Genomic DNA, 21,376 nt, shown 5'->3' on the forward strand with positions numbered 1-21,376 from the left:
GGAATCGTATTCTTTCCAAAGTTGGGACATCTTCATGGATAGGAAGAAGGGGGTTATTCATTATTTTTGTGTATTCCTTCATCAGAGCATACTGTCTTCGCAGGGAGGGTGGAGCTGTATATGTTGGAAGCCAATATGGTGGGGTAGTCTTTATGCATCCGGTTATGGTTCTCATAGCAGCGTTGAGCTGAGTGTCCACCTTGTTTACATGCTTGCTGGTTAACCACGCTGGTGCACAGTACTCGGCTGCAGAGTACACTAAGGCGAGTGCAGAGGTTCGTAGTGCGTCTGCTGCTGCTCCCCAGTTCGTGCTGCAGAGCCTCCGAATGAGGCTGTTCCGTGAGCTTATTTTATTGGATAAATGTTCCAGGTGTCTTTTGAAGGATAATGTCCTACCTAGAGTGACCCCCAGGTGCTTTGGATATGGCTGATATCGCAGTTGACTGTTATTCATATGAACCTTCAGCTCATATCCCGCCATTCTGTTGTTCAAATGAAAACAGCTGACTTCAGTCTTGGTGGGATTTGGTATTAGCCTCCATTTGGTGAAATACTCATGCATTTTGTTTAGGTCAGTTGTGAGGATGTTTTCAGTGTCTTCAAACTGCTTGCTTTGGATAGCTAGGGCTGCATAGTTGAACTTCCTTGAGATGCTTTCAGGCAGGTCAGAGATGTGAAGATTAACACGTTCACTGCCACTGTAATTGGCCTTGCGTTGCCACGTAACCAATTTTTTTAATAGAATCTCAAACTGTATTGCTAAAATAATATAAAATTTATTTATTTTATAAGTAAATGATAAAATTTACTCATGTGAATCAAATTTTTTTGGGGCGCACTAAGGTGTCAGTGGCATATCAGGCCACATTCTGTAGCGGGTGGCCATGGACGCGCTAGTGCGTCGCTTTTATTTTTCCTGAAAATTGTGACAGTTTAGAGTACTACATTTTTATTTTATATTCAAAAATAAAACGAAACATCCTACTGGCAAACGACATACTTATTGAACAAAAAATACAGAATAAACAGCATTCAAAAACAAACACAAGATCTTGAAGAAACTTCCGGAATACAATGTATGTCAAAGCTCAGGAAAGATACAATCAAGAACTTGACCGATTACACTCAAACAAATAAAATAAATACAAAGTTCAACAATAGTACCTACACATAACTGTCGAAAAATGATGGAACAACGAAAGTGCTATCTGCCTTTAGAGTTGGTGAATAAGACAACAATTCAAACAATACCCTGCTTTATTTGGGCAATTTGGGCACTTGTAAATCGTGTCTGTTCGTTGTCCTCGGCTGGCGCTTGATCTGCACTTTTTTCTCGGTGTTTTTGATTTTCCAGTTGATTCTCGTTTTACCGCAACATGTTGGGGATTTCTGGCTGGCCGTTCTATCTGTTTTTGTGGCAATAGTGCTCTTATAATACTGAGTCTGAATTCTTGGAACGGCATTTTTGTGCCAGAATACTTATTGTGTAATGCATGTTCATTTGTCAGCATCATTTCCATAACGAGGATAAAAGGTTCCAGAATGAGATTTTCAATCTGCAGCGGACTGTGCGCTGATATGATAAAAGGATAAAAGGTTTCTTGTACCAGCGTATAGTTTTTCGTTTCGAGAGGTAATATGATAACATCTGATCGTGCCGATCAACTCCCGACATAAATTTATTGTAGTTTACAATGACCTAGGGCTTAGATTTCTTCTGCTTTCTTTTGTTTTCAACTTCAACCACTTCATTTGCAAATGCATTAGAAATGGTTCAAATGGCTCTGAGCACTATGGGACTTAACAGCTGTGGTCATCAGTCCCCTAGAACTTAGAACTACTTAAACCTAACTAACCTAAGGACATCACACACATCCATGCCCGAGGCAGGATTCGAACCTGGGACCGTAGCAGTCACGCGGTTCCAGACTGAAGCGCCTAGAACCGCACGACCACACCGTCCGGCTAAATGCATTAGAAATGTAGCAAACCTCCCTCTTATCACGTCACTTACCTATCATAACTCGTTCCACAAATCTGGCAACGGCTTCACCTTTTCGTAATTTTGCCTTGTGTATTTCCTTGGCTGTATCCTTCCTATTCGCCCTCAGAGTTCCCGCACAGTGAGTCTTCTTATCCAGGAGCAACTTAGCCAATGCGAAGCTATTGTAGTAATTGTCCATGTACACGTGGTGACCAACATTCAACTTTTCATCCAGTAAACGAAGAGCAATTTTTTGCGCATGGCCTCTTCCTCCTAAATCGTCCAGCATGCCAATGTATACCGCGAATTTTAGGGCCATTCCAGTGGGAGCTGTCAAAATATATAGCTTTATGCCATATTTGTGCTTTTTACTTTTGATGTATTGGCAGAAAAGTAATCTTTCACGCCAAAGGATCATTGATTCGTCCAGTGACAGTTCCCGTCCAGTGTAGTATACATGGCACATCCTTTCATTGAAAAAATTGATAACATGACGTATTTTATACAACCTGTCGGATGGTTTTGGATCGACCTGTTTTGGATTTTCAGAAAAATGCAATGCATGTAGTATCAGAAGAAAACGATTTCGTGAAATACTATCGGCAATTCCTTTCACGTGAAATAAAGGGTCCATTTTCCAATAGTCCTGCAACTTCCTCATCTTTACTTTTCCCATGTGCAGGATAACCTCCCAAGAACACTAACAATTCGCAAACCGCCACATCTTTCCAACAATTTATTCGTGATTGTTCTTTGGTTCCCACAGAAAGGAATAATTCAATTGCGTTTCGATTTGTTCCTTCTACAACTTTCAATAGAAATTCGTCCGTCAGCAAACGACGAAAATAATCTAAGGGAGTGTTTCCCGTTGGTTGAATTAGCAGTCCCTCATTTTTTATAAACGGGCAATCTACCATTCCAACTGGCTCGCTTTCCCATGCAACACTTGTATCAGCTACGTTACCACTTGTTACCACTCCTTCTGTCCTTCCCCTGTTGCTTGGATTCGCAGCCATTTCTACAGTATCATCTAAAGCAAACTCGGCTCCGTCAGAGTCTTCACTGGATTCCCACCCGTCCTCCCCACTTGCCAATTCCGTTTCCGAATCGCTTTCTTCTAATATTCGTATTAATTCCGCATCCGTTAGTTTTTTACGTTTATTGTGTCTCGTATTTTACGCTTCTTAGGTTCTGAAGGGCCCGCCGTGTCACGAATGTTTTCCAATTTCAGTCCCACAACAGAGAAAAACTGTAGGGCAAAAACGCGAACCTCACCCCGACTAAACCGTGGTGCCTCGCAACAGCTGAGACTCTCGCCACGCAGGCGCGTCCACGGCATGTGCACCAGTATTGGCCGGGCGCGCTGGTGCGCCGATGGCAGCGAACGTGTTAAAGAGCATTGGTGCTAAAACCAATCCTTGAGGCAGTCCATTGTTCAGTTTCCTCTGTTTGTTTATGTCATTACCCTGTATCACCGCCGGCCGCGGTGGTCTAGCGGTTCTAGGCGCTCAGCCCGGAACCGCGCGACTGCTATGGTCGCAGGTTCGAATCCTGCCTCGGGCATGGATGTGTGTGATGTCCTTAGGTTAGGTAGGTTTAAGTAGTTCTAAGTTCTAGGGGACTGATGATCACAGATGTAAAGTCCCATAGTGCTCAGAGCCATTTGAACCATTTGAACCTGTATCACCTGGAAGTATCTATCCGAAAGAATATTGTTGATAAGTCTCGATAAGTCTCGGTGTCATACGGCAGGGGATTACTTTTATCAGTTTGTGTAGAAGTCCTTCCTTCCATACAGTGTCATAGGTAGCTGTTAGGTCTATGAAAGCTATCGCAGCCTTTTTTTGTTTTTGAAAACCTGCTAAAAAAAATGGGTGTGCTACGCAGGGAGCGGCGGCTGAGCAGCCGCGCACTGCTTAGGGAAATTGTGGTTTCATACTGTTGCACCTGCTATGGGTGTGCTACGACGTGCCCTTAGCGCTAGGATTTCACCCGGAACAAGTCCGGCCTATCACCCCCCTCCATGCCTATCCATAGTGTAAGGCCCTCCCCTAAACAGCCGCCAGTTCCGCAAACAGTCCAACACATGTTACACTGTGATGAAATTCAGTAATGTTAAGAAATTTAAGTTTTTCTAGATAGTTTTATAATATGAATCTGCATTATTAAAGAAATAAAAATATTTATAGAGAATTGAAAGCATCGCCAGCAATATAAAACAGAAAAAAAACGTGATGTTATTTATGGGCAATAAGAACAAATTTTCATTAACTAATTCACTTATTATAATACGGTTATTTGAGGGAAACAGCAGAGCAAACATACAATGCGAAAACAATGGTCTTGAATCTGTCATGTCGGTAGTAAAGACACGGATGCAGTCGAATAAACTCTGTTGTCTAAAATCAACGGTATATAGAAATAGGTGAAAGTCGTTTTGTGTATGTAGTAGCTCACGAAGATTAAAGAATGTAAGAATGCCATAAAGTAGAAATGCCTAATGAAAGCAGTAAGATATTTGCTTATATGACATATTTCGTTAGTATTTGCATGGGTAATGGGTGAATTTTAACTTGTAAATTCTTCCAACGCCATACCTGCGCATTATAAACGGGGTTATAAAGAATTGCGTCTGTTTCTGTGTGATTAGTGTCCTGTATGCTGTTGCAAACGTCTCAAGAAAATAATCTGTCGTTATTCTTTATCCTTTCTGTTTTTAACCAAAAGATTTATTAATTTCGTAAATGTCATTCAAACCATTTTTTAAAAATAATAATGATGATGTGTATGTTTGACACAGAGTAGTTATGGAGGAGATAAATGCTGCAGCGTTTCACGGCTGTGCTAGTTCTTCTTCCACCCCTAAAGCTTTTCAGCAAAACTAGTCAGTGAATAACACACAAAAACAGCTTGGATCGATCTAGCAAGAACAAAGTAATTTTGATGCCCTCCGGAAGTATAGTGAACATTTGTGCTTGTTTCACATATACTGTCTGAATTCTGAAATTTAAGTGTCAAGTACACTGTGGTTCCTCTTTCTTCAAGCAAATTATTCTTTGAGTTTAGGTTTTTCCTGTTTTAGCTTTGGGTGCTTTTTCTCTAGAAGTATGTTTCTTCATAGGCTATTCATCTGGCTACTGAGTTCTCGTATTCAAAGAATTCAGTGCTAAACTGTTTTCTTTTATTTTTGCTGTGGAAGTACCTGGCACAGCTGAGGACAATTGTGCACGTTTTGTTGTAACGTATCTTTTAACTATCTGGCAAAATTTAAGACCTAACAAGATATTAATTTAACATTCACACCAACTGCAGCCAAACGCGGTAAGCCACGTGGGTCAACTGAAACGATGCCTAGGCGCCGAACAAAGACCGGGGAAACCGGGGTTGAGTGCGCGGGACTTGCTCCGGGTGAAATCCTAGCGCTAAGGACTCCTTGTGCTACGTAGGGAGCGGCGGCTGAGCAGCCGCGCACTGCTGCTGCTGCTGCACGACGACCGGCTGCTGGCGCGGCCGCTGCTCGGCCTGTGGCGCAAGCTGGTGGACGTGGTGTTCCTGCGGCGCTACGGCGGCGCCCGGCGCGACACTTGGTTCGAGCTGTCGACGGTGCCGTTCCCGGCCAGGGCGCGCTTCCCGCTGGTGCTGCGTCGTCTCGACACGTGGAAGCGCGGCCGCCTGCACTCGGGCCGCGACCTGTTCCGCGACAAGGCTGCCAACCTGCGCGGGCAGCCGCTCGTCGCGGCCACCTTCGACAACGTCCCCGCCGCCCTGCACTCCGACGCCGGCTTCACCGGCCTCGAAGTCGAGGTACGAGCTGCCGCTGTAGTCGGGTCGCGTCTTCAAGAAGGGTCGTCGAGCAGATGCGCAAAACTATAGACCTATACCTCTGACGTCGATCTGTTGTAGAATTTTAGAACATGTTTTTTGCTCGAGTATCATGTCGTTTTTGGAAACCCAGAATCTACTCTGTAGGAATCAACATGGATTCCGGAAACAGCAATCGTGTGAGACCCAACTCGCTTTATTTGTTCATGACACCCAGAAAATATTAGATACAGGCCCCCAGGTAGATGCTATTTTCCTTGACTTTCGGAAGGCGTTCGATACAGTCCCGCACTGTCGCCTGATGAACAGAGTAAGAGCCTACGGAATATCAGACCAGCTGTGTGGCTGGATTGAAGGGTTTTTAGCAAACAGAACACAGCATGTTGTTATCAATGGAGAGACGTCTACAGACGTTAAAGTAACCTCTGGCGTGCCACAGGGGAGTGTTATGGGACCATTGCTTTTCACAATATATATAAATGACCTAGTAGATAGTGTCGGAAGCTCCATGCGGCTTTACGCGGATGATGCTGTAGTATACAGAGAAGTTGCAACATTAGAAAATTGTAGCGAAATGCAGGAAGATATGCAGCGGATAGGCACTTGGTGCAGGGAGTGGCAACTGACCCTTAACATAGACAAATGTAATGTATTGCGAATACATAGAAAGAAGGATCCTTTATTGTATGGCTCAAATGGCTCTGAGCACTATGGGACTCAACTGCTGAGGTCATTAGTCCCCTAGAACTTAGAACTAGTTAAACCTACCTAACCTAAGGACATCACAAACATCAATGCCCGAGGCTGGATTCGAACCTGCGACCGTAGCGGTCTTGCGGTTCCAGACTGCAGCGCCTTTAACCGCACGGCCACTTCGGCCGGCCCTTTATTGTATGATTATATGATAGCGGAACAAACACTGGTAGCAGTTACTTCTGTAAAGTATCTGGGAGTATGCGTGCGGAACGATTTGAAGTGGAATGATCATATAAAATTAATTGTTGGTAAGGCGGTTGCCAGGTTGAGATTCATTGGGAGAGCCCTTAGAAAATGTAGTCCATCAACAAAGGAGGTGGCTTACAAAACACTCGTTCGACCTATGCTTGAGTATTGCTCATCAGTGTGGGATCCGTACCAGATCGGGTTGACGGAGGAGATAGAGAAGATCCAAAGAAGAGCGGCGCGTTTCGTCACAGGGTTATTTGGTAACCGTAATAGCGTTACGGAGATGTTTAGCAAACTCAAGTGGCAGACGCTGCAAGAGAGTCGCTCTGCATCGCGATGTAGCTTGCTGTCCAGGTTTCGAGAGGGTGCGTTTCTAGATGAGGTGTCGAATATATTGCTTCCCCCTACTTATACCTCCCGAGGAGATCACGAATGTAAAATTAGAGAGATTGGAGCGCGCACGGAGGCTTTCAGACAGTCGTTCTTCCCGCGAACCAAATGCGACTGGAACAGAAAAGGGAGGTAATGACAGTGGCACGTAAAGTGCCCTCCGCCACACACCGTTGGGTGGCTTGCGGAGTATAAATGTAGATGTAGATGTAGTGAAACGGCTAGCGAATGAGAGGTGGCACTTTCCCTGGGTCGAGAAGCGACATTTCAGTCCCCCTCCTAGAATCTGGGTATGGCATTTCCATGCATTACATTGTACCCCTTGTAACCGCGCCGGCCGAAGTGGCCGTGCGGTTAAAGGCGCTGCAGTCTGGAACCGCAAGACCGCTACGGTCGCAGGTTCGAATCCTGCCTCGGGCATGGATGTTTGTGATGTCCTTAGGTTAGTTAGGTTTAACTAGTTCTAAGTTCTAGGGGACTAATAACCTCAGCAGTTGAGTCCCATAGTGCTCAGAGCCATTTGAACCATTTTAACTAGTTCTAAGTTCTAGGGGACTAATGACCTCAGCAGTTGAGTCCCATAGTGCTCAGAGCCATTTGAACCTTGTAACCGCTCAATGTCATTCAATACGATCACGGCGACACCCCTCGATCGACTTTAACACTCGTGGTGTCACTCGCTTTCATACATGGCAGTGGACGTTTGAAAATTCGTGACGCTAGCTCAATAATCGTCAATTGATTTAAATGTATTTCCCGGCTGACTCTTAATTCAATTACTGCCGCGGGGGTGAGGAGAAAGAACACATCCTGGTGGTACCAGCATTATACGTATTTAGATGTTCGATTAATCTGAATGTTTTGGAATATTCCAGCGATTCTATTCGAACTCTATGCTGATGTACCGACAAGGACCATTTTCGCAGATAAACTTGCAAGTACGTAATGGATGTTCAGTTTCTCAATATAGTTCGTCACACTCACACATTATACAAGCGCGGTAAGAACAATTTCATGCATTTACATTTTTGGTGTCTCACAAAATTGGTTGGATAAATATTATGACGATACGTTGCATACAACTTCCACAGATATTGTTTATCATGTAGTCAAGTCTACGTAATGAAGCCAAAATCGTGGATAAAATTGAAATGTAGTTTCTTTATTAACACTTTTCTTTTCACTAATTAAATATGAAATATGAATCGGGATTGGAGGTGATGATCCTATCCTTCTTTTTTAGTATTTTATGTCCCCGTTAATTAATATCTGGTTGTTAATAAGCGAACTATTTTTTATGCTGGCGCGTTGTTTGTATCAATTACCCCCGCAACCGTCCAAGGATAAAATTCACCATTTTATAAAATGCAGAATTACGTAAACTATAGCTTTCCGTTGCGCACAATTTTCGTGGGTTCCACAACCATAGTAGTTTACCAAGAGTATTTTTCCCAGCTAACCAAAGTTCGAATTATGTTGTCGGATTCATTTTCACTCCACCCGACAATAAACGTCTCTGATCACTTCGTCACACGTAATGCATTTTAAACGTGCTTGAAGAGTCTTTAAACAATCTCCTTAACGAATTTCGCAGTCGCGTACCACTTTTTCATCGACTAGCCCTATGGCGATAACTGAAGGTAGAGAGCTCAATAATGTGTTACATGTTCTTTTATATCTATTAAAAAACAAACTCGCCCCTATATCTTTCTGTCCCGCTTGGTTTTTGCTACTTTGCTTCTTATTACTTTTCATTATATTGCTTCTTACAGGGGAACCTCCCCATCGCACCCCCCTCAGATTTAGTTACAATTTGCACAGTGGATAGGCCTTGAAAAACTGAACACAGATCAGTCGAGAAAACAGGAAGAAGTTGTGTGGAACTATGAAAAAATAAGCAAAATATACAAACTGAGTAGTCCATGGGCAACATAGGCAACATCAAGGATAATGTGGGCACAGGAGCGCCCTGGTCCCGTGGTTAGAGTGAGCAGCTGCGAAGCGAGAGGTCCTTGCTTCAAGTCTACCCGCGAGCGAAAAGTTTACGTACTTCATTTTTGCGAAGTTATGATCTATCCGTTCGTTCATTGACGTCTCTGTTCACTGTAATAAGTTTAGTGTCTGTGTTTTGCGACCGCACCGCAAAACCGTGCGATTAGTAGACGAAAGGACGTGCCTCTCCAATGGGAACCGAAAACATTTGATCCAGGAAAACAATTCTGATATATTCTATACGACAGTGGTGACGGCATGTGCGTCACATGACAGGAATATGTTGTCGACCCACCTAACTTGCACACTTGGCGAATGGGTAAAAAGATTCTTCTGCCTTGCCCGATTTAGGTTTTCTTGTGGATGTGATAATCACTCCCAAAAAAGTGATGAAAACATAAGAGTGTGTTACATAAACTGCAACAAATGAATGCAACAGTTTCACAGTCGCACAGTTTTCTCTGTGCTCTGTTAAAACATATGTTTTTAACGTTTTCAAATTTTTCCGTGTGTAGACCGTCAAATCCTGCTTATGTCCAAGAAAATCTGAACATGTCCTGGAATTTTGGAGAGCGAAATTGATTATGTGTGAGTGCCTGAACTCTGATAATTGTCTGAAAATAAAACTTTAAATTTTTTACTGGAGGGAAGACTTGAACCAAGGACCTCTTGTTCCGCACCTGCTCGCGCTAACCACGGGACCACCTCATCCTTGATCTTGCCTATGTTGCCCATGGACTACTCAGTTTGTATATTTTGCTTATTTTTTTCATAGTTCCACACAACTTCTTCCTGTTTTCTCGATTGATCTGTGTTCAGTTTTTCAAGGCCTATCCACTGTGCCATATTATAACTAAATCTGAGGGGTGTGCGATGGGGAGGTTCCCTTGTTAGTAATACTGTGCAGTTATTAAAGTTTCGTATTACTTTCCCCTTTTTAATTCTTCCCCGATTTTAATTAATATGATGCTAATTGACACGCCTGCCCGCAAAGTACCGTTACACCCTCATTCTCGACGAGTCTACTAAGCTGGAGGTTAAACATTACCGACTGCGACGAGAAATACTGCAGTTTTAGCAATCACTACATACACAGTCCAGTCACATTAATTACACTGCTGGCCATTAAAATTGCTACACCAAGAAGAAATGCAGATGATAGACTGGTATTCATTGGACAAATATATTATACTAGAACTGACATGTGATTACATTTTCACTCAGTTTGGGTGCATAGATCCTGAGAAATCAGTACCCAGTACAACCACCTCTGGCCGTAATAACGGCCTTGATACGACTGGGCATTGAGTCAGAGCTTGTATGGCGTGCCCATGCAGCTTCAACACGATACCACAGGTCATCAATAGTAAAGAAAAATGACTGTGTTGAAAATAAAAAAACAAAACTGACGAACGGAACTCGATCCAGCGGCTTGAACGCGAACCACTTTTTTTTAAAAAAATCAATTGTTCTATATTTCTCGTTGAATTTGTTCAGGGCGGACGTCAGATGACACCCGTTCAGTTTGTTCGTTGACCCGTTCGCTCAGTTCTTTTATCAGAAAGGGTAGCTAACACTCTGACAGAACACGCTTTTTTTTTTTTTTGTTCGTTGTTGTTCGATGTGTTTGTTCGTTGCGGACGTCACATGACATCCGGTCAAGTTCGTTTGTTGATCGTTTCACTCAGTTTTTTTTATTACAGAGACCAACCAGCTCTCTGATCGAACACGCTGAGCTACCGTGCCGGCACCACTCGGCTGCAGCCGCTTCATGGTAAAAATGGCCACGCATATTTGACGACCGAAATTATCTTGCGATTTTCTCAATAACGCTTGAGAAGTACACGCTACACATTTTGTTGTCCTCATGGAGTACTACGAGCGTGCGAAGTTTGCAATAAATCCGCGTTCCAAACGTCATGGCCTCCCCCTGTAAGTGTAAACTTATTGTTGTGATTTATCTTCTCTTCAGTTGTGTGAACCGGTTCATCAGTAACCACAGATGGGCGCCCAATTCGTTCTTCATCGTGCACTTGATCATGTCCTTCACTGAACAGTCTGATCCATCTTCTAACCATTGAATAACTCATAGCATTTTGTCCGTAAACCTCGCAGAATTGCCAATGAATTTCCTTTGGTATAACTTTCTTTCATTTAGAAAAGGAATCACAGATCTGCTTTCACACGCGGTGGCATTTTCAATTACGGCTGACATGATAAAGAAGCACTACAAAGCACACGTCGGCAGCAGCGATCTGAAAATGGCGTGCATGTCTTCTCCTTGAGTCAGAGTAACTGCCGCGCATATTCGGAACTGCGATCGTAGCGCTGCCGTAGATAGAAATAGAAACGGAACTTACTTTGTGGACGACCCTCGTACAGGTCCTAAGTCGCTGCTATACAAGTGCCTGTTCCTGATGCTGCTGTTCAACTGGGCCGCCACCAGTCGGGCGGGGCGCTTATGTCGTCTTCGCGTAATGGCCGCTGCTATCGCCTTGTCGTCCTGGAGAGGGGATGGCCAGCGTGTATTTGGCTGATGTCTTTTCGCAGCCCTCTCTGCTCCATCGTTACCGACTCGCGTGCTGGCACTTGACTTTACGCCGTAACAAACTCAGCCCCAGTTTTATGTAGCAGTTTGGTGATAAAAAGGATCTGATAAGGAAAGTGAATTGTTTGGAATAATACTGTACTCATCAGCAAACCACGTGGAGCTATGTGGTGCAAGCAGTAGAAAGCATACAATGTGACACTGGGACTCTAAACCGTTGGAGGAGACGCACAGGTAGCGTCAGAAATAGGCTTGCCATCAGTTAAACTAACGACCCTGGACAAAGACTTCGAAAATCCCAGTCACTGAGTCAAATCGGATCATTTTCCCAGACACACACATACAGTCTATCGACGATACGTTGGCCGATGGATGGGTGGGGTGGCGCTGTGCATGCGGTCGTCGGTTGTCGGTAGTTTCTCATTGTTCTCAACGATGAAGTACGGAAAATGTTTGTATAGGAGAGCGTGCTCGCCACTGGATTTTTTAAAATACAAAACGAACAAAGCTACCTATGCGCCAATCTTCATTTAAAGAAATTTAACTAAGATTTATTAAAATATATTTATTTCAAATCAGTCTAATTCTTCCAGACACAAAACAGGTCTACGTTTACCCTGGGTAGTTGTGTAACCCCCCCTCCCCCAGGACTCTCCCGGACTGTCTCAAAACTAGGAAATATCCCCGGAAACTCGGACATACGACAGCCATAGCCACAACACAAGAGAGAGGGACAAACAGTGCGACCATAGATGGCAAGAATCGTGGACGTAAGAGTGAACGAAGGCGTATGGTATGGGAGTGCTGTACAAATACTGAAATAATGGAAGATTTCGGCTGTAAACAATGGTAGTGTGCAAGTTGGCTGTTTTGCAAAACTACGCAGTAAAGTTTCAGTAAAATCTCATGAATAACATATTTCAAGCACATGAATTTTGATTTTTTTTTATTCAGGTAAGTCTTGATTTACAAATTTTTCTAGAAAAACGACATATTTTCTTAAGAAATCGTTACTTATATCCAAAATGTTATGCATAAAAATGTATCAGTGGATACTTAGTATTGTTTACTGGCAAACTGAGTACACATAACACGTGCTAGCTTTGGCGTACCGCTGCTTAGTTGTTGCACGCTTTAAGGAAACATTACACTGAAAACTTTCCAAAATATAAATTTGAAAGATCAAAACGGTTTCAGTTTATGATACTAAGAGTTGCATTGTCAACTTTTTTACAGTGGTAAAGGATGAAAATGCCAAAAATTAATGTATTATTAAGCACAATATTAAATTAATTTGTTGTCCCCTTATTGTAGCACGTAATCAGAGCCAAGGACGCCCCTTAAATGCAGAATAAATTTCAGTTGATTAATCAGATTTGTGCTCTTTCCATTGTTACAATTATGGTATAATCTTTCCTGTTCACTTGCACCCCATGATTAGCTTTGATTCATCGGTGTTCAAAATTACTAATTCATTCACATATTTCACTAGGATGGACTCAGATGTTGGTAAGACCACACAGTACAGCATCATCTTCTTTGGTGTCCACTTGTTAACGGAATCGGCGGGCTAGCGACATGTACCATCACGAAGAAATGTAACTCTGTCTTGGCCTCGGGTGCATGGCACAGCGGCTGGTCGATGAAATGCAATAATCCTGTACTAACAGCAGTTATTTTGATATTGTTCTGTGAACAGCAGTCACATATGTGACATTGGTGCCTTGTCTTATACATGTGCGAGTGGTATTTGGTGTTATTCATGCGACAGGCCTGAAGATGATGTGACTGGAACATCGTAATTGGTTGCCTAATAAAACAATATGAAAATAACGGCTGTTGGTACAGTATTATTACATTTGCACCATACGGCAAGAAAATGGAATAAAAGTGAGATAGTGTTAATACTTTCACCCTTCTTTACCTCCTCTGCATTACTGCAGATGACGTGTCACTGAGCACATTTGTACTGTGCATGCAGTACACGTGAGGTGCCTAGTTGTTTCCACTGCCCTGTGTGGAATACATAAGTTCTTGTACACTTCACTAACCTGCTGTCTTCATGATGATGATGTCCCCAGCGCAGAAAACAGCACGCAGGGCGTGGATTCTTTTTCTTGAGGCTGAAATTAACTTCGCAAGGAACTGCTGCTACGAATAAACTATAACTCATTTGGGATGCCACTCGCGTTTTTATTGATATTGACACGGGAAACTATTCTTGATCACAACGTATTGAACATATCTTTCCACAGTCATTATATCTGGCTAAATTAACATGAAATACGTCCTGCCACAGACAACATGTCTGTCTACTGGAGCCGTCAGACCTGGAGACTAAAATTACATGAATCAAATACTACTATTACAGACAACATGTCTGTACCTAGCGACAGTCGGAACTGTAGTAAATAAAATTGCATGAAACAAATACTGCTATAACAGACAACATGTCTGTCTACTGGAACGGTCAGAACTGTAGAATAAAATTACTTGAATCAAATACTACTATTACAGACAACATGTCTGTACCTAGCGACAGTCGGAACTGTAGTAAATAAAATTGCATGAAACAAATACTGCTATAACAGACAACATGTCTGTCTACTGGAACGGTCAGAGCTGGAGAGCCGGACTGCCCGAGACACTTCGTGCGCCAAGCCAGCAAGGCGTGACCCGAACGCCACCGAAGTGCATCGGCAGTAATATCGTCACTCTTTTGTTTTAGTAATACTCTGATTTTAATAATTTTGAAATGACTGATTGATAGGTGGCTGTTGAGAGAGGTTTCTTTAAAAAATGAAGTAATTTGGATGACAAGTTTAATTAATAATAGCAACTGAAGTTTAACGTTTTGGCGCCCTACCGCCGAACACAGCAGCCAAACACAGAGCAGCAGCATCGTGCAGGCAGTCTTTCTCACGGCAATGGTACCGAATCTAACATCTGTCACCGGTACCTCACCCCACACTGCGTCATCTCTATGCTTCTTGCAGCTCCACTGCCCTGGGAATAGCTTCCTGGAGCCTAATATGATGGCTGAATAAGCCAGAAATATTACAACCACCACAAGCGTTTCTGGGTATTAGGACCAACAGGGCGATCTGGGATTTGGAACGTCTATGTTTGTAGAATCCGTGGTGATTTCTAAAGAGGAGACTTTCGATCTCCGAAATGGTCATAATGCTATTCTACTACGGACGAATTGCATTTTTTTGGTGATATTTTCTCTGTTTTACGAAAAGTCTTGCCGGTGGGCTGTGCAGTGAGCGGGTAATAAGGTGGACGGGTGCAGGTGCTGGGAGCGCTGTCGCACTCGATGAACTTCGCGGTGGAGCTGTACGTGCCGGCGGGCTGGCAGGAGGAGAAGTGGGGCACGCAGCGCGCCGACGGCTCCGTCAACGGGCTGCTGGGCCAGCTACAGCAGGGCCGCGCCGCGCTCGCGCTCGGCAGCTTCCACTACACGCCGCACCACCTGCGCTTCATAGACCTCAGCGTGCCCTACACCACGCACTGCCTCACCTTCCTCACGCCCGAGATGCTCACCGACAACTCCTGGATGACGCTCGTGCTGCCCTTCAAGTAAGGCCGCGCCACACCAGAAACCTCACCAGACAAAACACACTACCAGACAAAAACAGTGAAGCAACCAGAAGTCGCGGTCGGACGTCAGTGTATTAACGGGTACATTAATGAGTAGAGGTCCAATTCTCTGTGAGACGTAGAACAGCCACCAGATTGCATTGGTGTTCTTCGTGTTTAGCGCTTTTACCAGGCCTGGTAGGGTCAATAAGGGGCGTGAACTGCGTCAGATATTGAGTGATCATTGTGAAGGACACGGAAATGGTGCGTACTCGTGTTATCAGCACCTGTCAGAGTATAATAAGGGCTTCATTGCGCGAAGTCCACCCAGCAGAGATTGCAGATCTCAACCATGTGATACGAGGGTGTTTACGCTATAACAGACGACGTCACGAGTTTCTTGATGCCTTGATCAGAGTAGGAATTCCCCAATGTACATCTGCCACAGACCTGACAGCTGACCACAGCATGCCATGTCAGTGTCGCCCAGCTTCTGCAGGAGGCGCATATCCAGTTATAAGTCAGGCAAAAAGGTTCCAGAGCAGGAGGTTGTGGTATGTGCACTGTCATACGGACTCATGGAGAAAAAGTATTCTCAGAATATCTAAATTTTCTGAGTGATATTAATTCTAAAATAAAGTTCACTATATAAAAAGAGAAAGGAGGTCTACTTTCATTTTTTGATGAAGACATACTCAGATAAGTTGACGGAATTTTGGGGCAAAAGTTCTACAGAAAACACATTCACACGGACAGATACCTCCAAAAAAAAATCTTTTCGCCATCCCAAACAGAAAACACAGGTGATCCATACATTAGCGCACCAAGCTGTGAACCATAATACATGGAGGACGAGCTCAATCATTTAAGAGCTGCCTCCAGAAGAAACAGCAGGACTACATAAAATACCTTGTGCATGTTCAAGGTGGTGCACGATTTGGGTTTTGGGACTATTACGGAGAAGGGATGGATGAAAACGGGCTGCAGACAGAAAAGAATAGTAGGTGATGACAGTTTCTGGGACAGTTCTGAAAAGAATCTAGGAGAAAAAACAGGAGGAGGTAGACCCCAAAAGAAGCTGTTGGGATTGGAGGGATAAAACTGGGGAAAGAGGACCTGTAAGATGTAGAGAAAAAAGTATATCCGTTGAAGTTGGAAAGATGAGTAAATCCCTAGGCCAATTTTGTGGGCACTTAGAGGACAGCGTTTAAAGTTACATTCCGAGAGGGTTTAGAGACTCTTTATGTTTAAAATTAGATGTTTTGGTATAAACATGGCAGAATACTATGGCTGACGATCTTGGATGAAACAGTAGGGTGATTGGTGTCAGGTCTTTGGGAAGTGTACGAAATTCGAAAGAATTCAAAATGGGGGAGGAGGACCAAAAATGGTTCAAATGACTCTGAGCTCTATGGGATTTAACATCTGAGGTCATCTAGAACTTAGAACTACTTAAGCCTAACTAATCTAAGGACATCACACACATCCATGCCGGAGGCAGGATTCGAACCTGCGACCGTAGCGGTCGCGCGGTCCCAGACTGTAGAGCCTAGAACCGCTCGGCCACTCTGGCTGGACCAGAAATTACTTAGGATACTAATTAACAGTTTCATATAGGTTTCGATTGGGGAAGGACTGATAGACGTAGAAAATTAAAAGCATGGCATTCGATGATTTGTCAGAAGCCAAAACCCAGGTGACATTGGTAGAATAGAAGTTGGCTTAAGGCTTTGGAGATGGAAAGTATGGACGAGGGCTGCAACTTCGATGTTTGATCAACAAAACAGTGAAGCAGAGGAGGGAAGAAATGAAACTTCATGGGTTCAAAGGGTATGTGATGTTATTTCAGTGATTATAAAATCGGGTCACATTTTCAAAGCAGTTGGCAGTATGAGGCCACTTGTCAGTAAAACGTTGCACCCCCTCTAGCCTAGAAACAAGCACTGATTCGTTTGGGAAGGATTGCATAAATCCGCTGTATCCTCTCCCGAGGTAAGCTGCCCAGAACTGTTATACTGGTCGTTGATAACCCCTGGGACGGAGTTGACTTTCAATCTCGTCCACCACAAATTCTATTGGGGTCAGTACAGGGATCTTGGTGGTCATTAGAGCTTCTCAACATCACGTAGACTGTTCATAGAGACACGTGTCAAGCCTGGATGTGCCTTGTCCTGCAGAAAACAGGCACCACATCACTGTTGCGTGAGAGGTAACATTAATGGATGCAGCAAGTCTGTGTCTTACGACTGTGGCCTCATGGTTCCCTTAATCACTTCCAGCCATGTCATGAAGTCATAACCGATGGATTCCCACAGCATGACACAAGGAGTAGCACCGCTTAACCACTCCAGAACATTGGAATAAAGAGGCCTCTACCCGAGACATATTAGTCAAGGAAGGCAGGATTCGGTTAGGATTGTGGACGGGGCCATAATCAGTTACTATTGGTTGGTTTTTCTTTTAATCACACACAATTTATTTAAAATGAACAAATAATTAAAATAATGGCAATAATTTAAGAACCGTTTCACGGAGGAAGGCCTTAATGAGAATAAATTAAGAATTGTTTAAACTTGTTGTAACTTACAATTACAGTTATTAAAATATAAAAGACAAATCACCAAGATCTTAAAGCTCACTGCTAAAATAGAATTACCAAATTATGATTTTGAAACAAGTAACCATGCTCACGGCTGAAGGTCTTAATAGCAATCAATTAAGAATTGTTTCACGGCTGAAGGCCTTAAACACCAAGAATGGCAATTATTAAAAGAATTTAACAAACCTACATAAAATACAGACACAGCAAATAATGTTTTGAGAACAAGCCAATGTGGTCGCAGTTATAATTTTAAGGCAAGTAACCACAGCCACGGCTGACGGCCTTTAACGCCAAGAATGGCAGTTATTAAAAAAATTTAACAACATACAATAAAACAGCGAATATAATAACAAAGGTTAATTCAAAAGGACAAGCAACTGATCACCAAACAGGAGAGACAAATGATGGTAACTTGGTAATACAATAATAAAATAATAACACAATAAAAAACACGAGGGCCAGTCACAGATGGTGCTCCAGGAATCGGCCTCTGAGTAGGTCAGGACAAAAACCCTTCCGCGAGCGGTGAGAAAGGCAGCCAAGAGTTGCATTCACAACACAAGATGGTAACTCAGACTAGTGGCAGTCTAACGAGTGACTAATGATAATCTACCTGACGTCCGAGAAACCAAATGCAAAGATGTAAAAATACGGCAAAGCCAGAACCGGCGGTCTCGACTCCGCCCACAGAATACTGTGCTTAGAGCTCCCGGAATAAGAAAGGAATCACTACCACTAAGGTAGAAGAATCGCCAACCAACCTAAAATCAAAAAAGCTGTCAAACTTACACGCCTTACCGGACAGCAGCGGCAAGGCGAGGAAACGTGTACTGCCGTTACATACACTAACCCCCAGGGCAGGTAACTGGAGCGTTAGCGGCCACCAGACAGGAAAAATACCGCTGGTTGAACTTAACAACTGTAACAAGCTGAAGGCAGTAAGTAGTCATTATAACCCCAGGAAAGCTAATCTTATCCATCTTCCCCAAGCACTCCACTCGCTGCCCTTTGCCTCGGCGACACTACGAGCAGCAACACGAACCCAAGTCACTGGAGAATCGCGAGATTTCACAATGGAGGAGGCTTGTCTACTCGAATTGCCGCGCGGGATTTGCCGAGCCGTCTTAGGCGCTGTCGTAATGGACTGTGCGGCTGATCCAGTAGGAGATTCGAGTCCTTCCTCGGGCATGGGTGTGTGTGTTTGTCCTTAGAATAATTTAGGTTAAGTAGTGTGTAAACTTAGGGACTGATGACCTTAGCAGTTAAGTCCCACAAGATTTCACACACATTTGAACATTTTCGACTCGAATTGAAATGCACTCAACTTAAAACTTGCAGGATCCGGTTTCGACGAGGTCATGCACCCTCGTGACCACAGCTCTTCGATCTGGCAGTCCATGCGTGCCGCCAGTGGTTCCGGCAAGTTCCCGCTCTGCGTGGACCTGGCTCCTCCTGAGTCCCCAACCGAACTGCACACTGACACGACGGGGGAGAACAACGACGTCGCCCCAAAGATAGGGCCACAGTTACTACGTATCGATAACCGCCGCTACTGTCACTAGCGGACAACCAAGTGGCACCAGTCAACACAAGAAGAAGACAACCGCAACCATGTCAATTAAACGATACAGTGTGACCTCGAGCAGAGGATGGAAACCTACAACAGCACCAACGCGAGCCAGAGCATGGCTCACCCTCAAGTCCGCTGCCATACTTGCTGATGATGGTCATCCAGAGTAGTGCAGAACCATTATTTATCGCTGAATATAACGCGACACCATTCATCAGCAGTCCGTGCTTCCTGCTCACAGAGCTGCTGAGCATCTCCAAATGCAACCGTTTATGTTATGTTGATAACACCAGCCGACACATGGGGCAGTAATTCCCTAATCTGGCTGCAGCTAGTCTCCAATCAATGGTGCAAGATGACACAAATGTTGAAGGGAGTCCATTACTTGTTCACAGACGACAGGCACAGATGTGAAGGAGTTACAATGTGCTTGTTGAACAATACGGTGATCCTCTGTTGTGATGGTCAAACACGATCAATCGGAACCTCAACAATGAGTGTGCCTGCCCTTACATTCTAAAGCTGTCCAACACCAAGTTGCTGTCATATTTGAATGAACAATAAATCTAAATATTGCACTATTTGACCAGCCAGCCAAATGGAGACCCACAATACCCTTTCAAAGTCTGTCAGATATTGATGATACTGTCTCAAGAAGTGCGTGGTATCTGGATCTCCTTTACAGGAAGACTGCACTGTAGTTCCTTCTCTAGATTGCCGCGCAGATGACAAAATGGTAGATATCGAAATAGATGACAGAGGGCTAGAAAAACAATCAAAATTGCTCCAAAGAGGAAAGGCCGCTGGACCTGATGGGATACCAGTTCGATTTTACACACAGTACGCGAAAGAACTTGCCCCCCTTCTTGCACCGGTGTACCGTAGGTCTCTAGAAGAGTGTAGCCTTCCAAAACATTGGAAAAGAGCACAGGTCAACCCCGTTTTCAAGAAGAGACGTCGAACAGATGTGCAGAACTACAGACCTATACCTCTAAGTCGATCAATTGTAGAATTTTGGAACAATATTATGATCGAATATACTGACTTTTCTGGAAACTAGAAATCTACTCTGTAGGAATCAGCATGGGTTTCGAAAAAGACGATCGTGTGAAACCCAGCTCACGCTATTCGTCCACGAGACTCAGAGGGCCATAGACACGGGTTCCCAGGTAGATGCCGTGTTTCTTGACTTCCGCAACGTGTTCGATACAGTTCCCCACAGTCGTTTAATGAACAAAGTAAGAGCATATGGACTATCAGACCAATTGTGTGATTGGATTGAAGATTTCCTATATAACAAAACGCAGCATGTTATTCTCAATGGAGAGAAGTCTTCCGAAGTAAGAGTGATTTCAGGTGTGCCGCAGGGGAGTGTCGTAGAACCGTTGCTATTCACAATATACATAAATGACCTTGTGGATGACATCAGAAGTTCACTGAGGCTTTTTGCGGATGATGCTGTGGTATACCGAGAGGTTGTAACAAAGGAAAATTGTCCTGAAATGCAGGAGGATCTGCAGCGAATTGACGCAAGGTGCACGGAATGGCAATTGAATCTCAATGTAGACCAGTGTAATGTGTTGCGAATACACAGAAAGAAAGATCCTTTATCATTTAGCTAAAATATAGCAGGTCAGCAACTGGAAGCAGTTAATTCCATAAATTATTAGGGAGTAGGCATTAGGAGTGATTTAAAATGGTTCAAATGGCTCTGAGCACTATGGGACTTAACATCTGAGCTCATCAGTCCCCTAGAACTTAGAACTACTAAAATCTAACTAACCTAAGGACATCACATACATCCATGCCCAAGGCAGGATTCGAACCTGCGCCCGTAGCGGTCGCGTGGTTCCAGACTGAAGCGCCTACAACCGCTCGGCCACTCCGGCCGGCTATTTAAAATGGAATGACCATATAAAATTAATCGTCAATAAAGCAGAT

General features: G+C 43.8%; 1 protein-coding gene across 1 annotated transcript in view; it reads left to right on the plus strand.

Moving 5' to 3' along the window:
* The window catches only part of LOC126226405 (glutamate receptor ionotropic, delta-2-like), a 110,477-nt gene that overhangs the window by 26,767 nt on the left and 62,334 nt on the right, over positions 1–21,376 (plus strand). Inside the window, exons 4-6 of the mRNA XM_049942223.1 lie at positions 5,431–5,788; positions 14,977–15,263; positions 16,440–16,468. Coding sequence (XP_049798180.1) covers positions 5,431–5,788; positions 14,977–15,263; positions 16,440–16,468 — 674 coding nt within the window. The remainder of the gene's footprint in view (positions 1–5,430; positions 5,789–14,976; positions 15,264–16,439; positions 16,469–21,376) is intronic.

This window comes from Schistocerca nitens, chromosome 1, assembly GCF_023898315.1.
Source record: "Schistocerca nitens isolate TAMUIC-IGC-003100 chromosome 1, iqSchNite1.1, whole genome shotgun sequence".
Lineage (NCBI taxonomy): Eukaryota > Metazoa > Arthropoda > Insecta > Orthoptera > Acrididae > Schistocerca > Schistocerca nitens.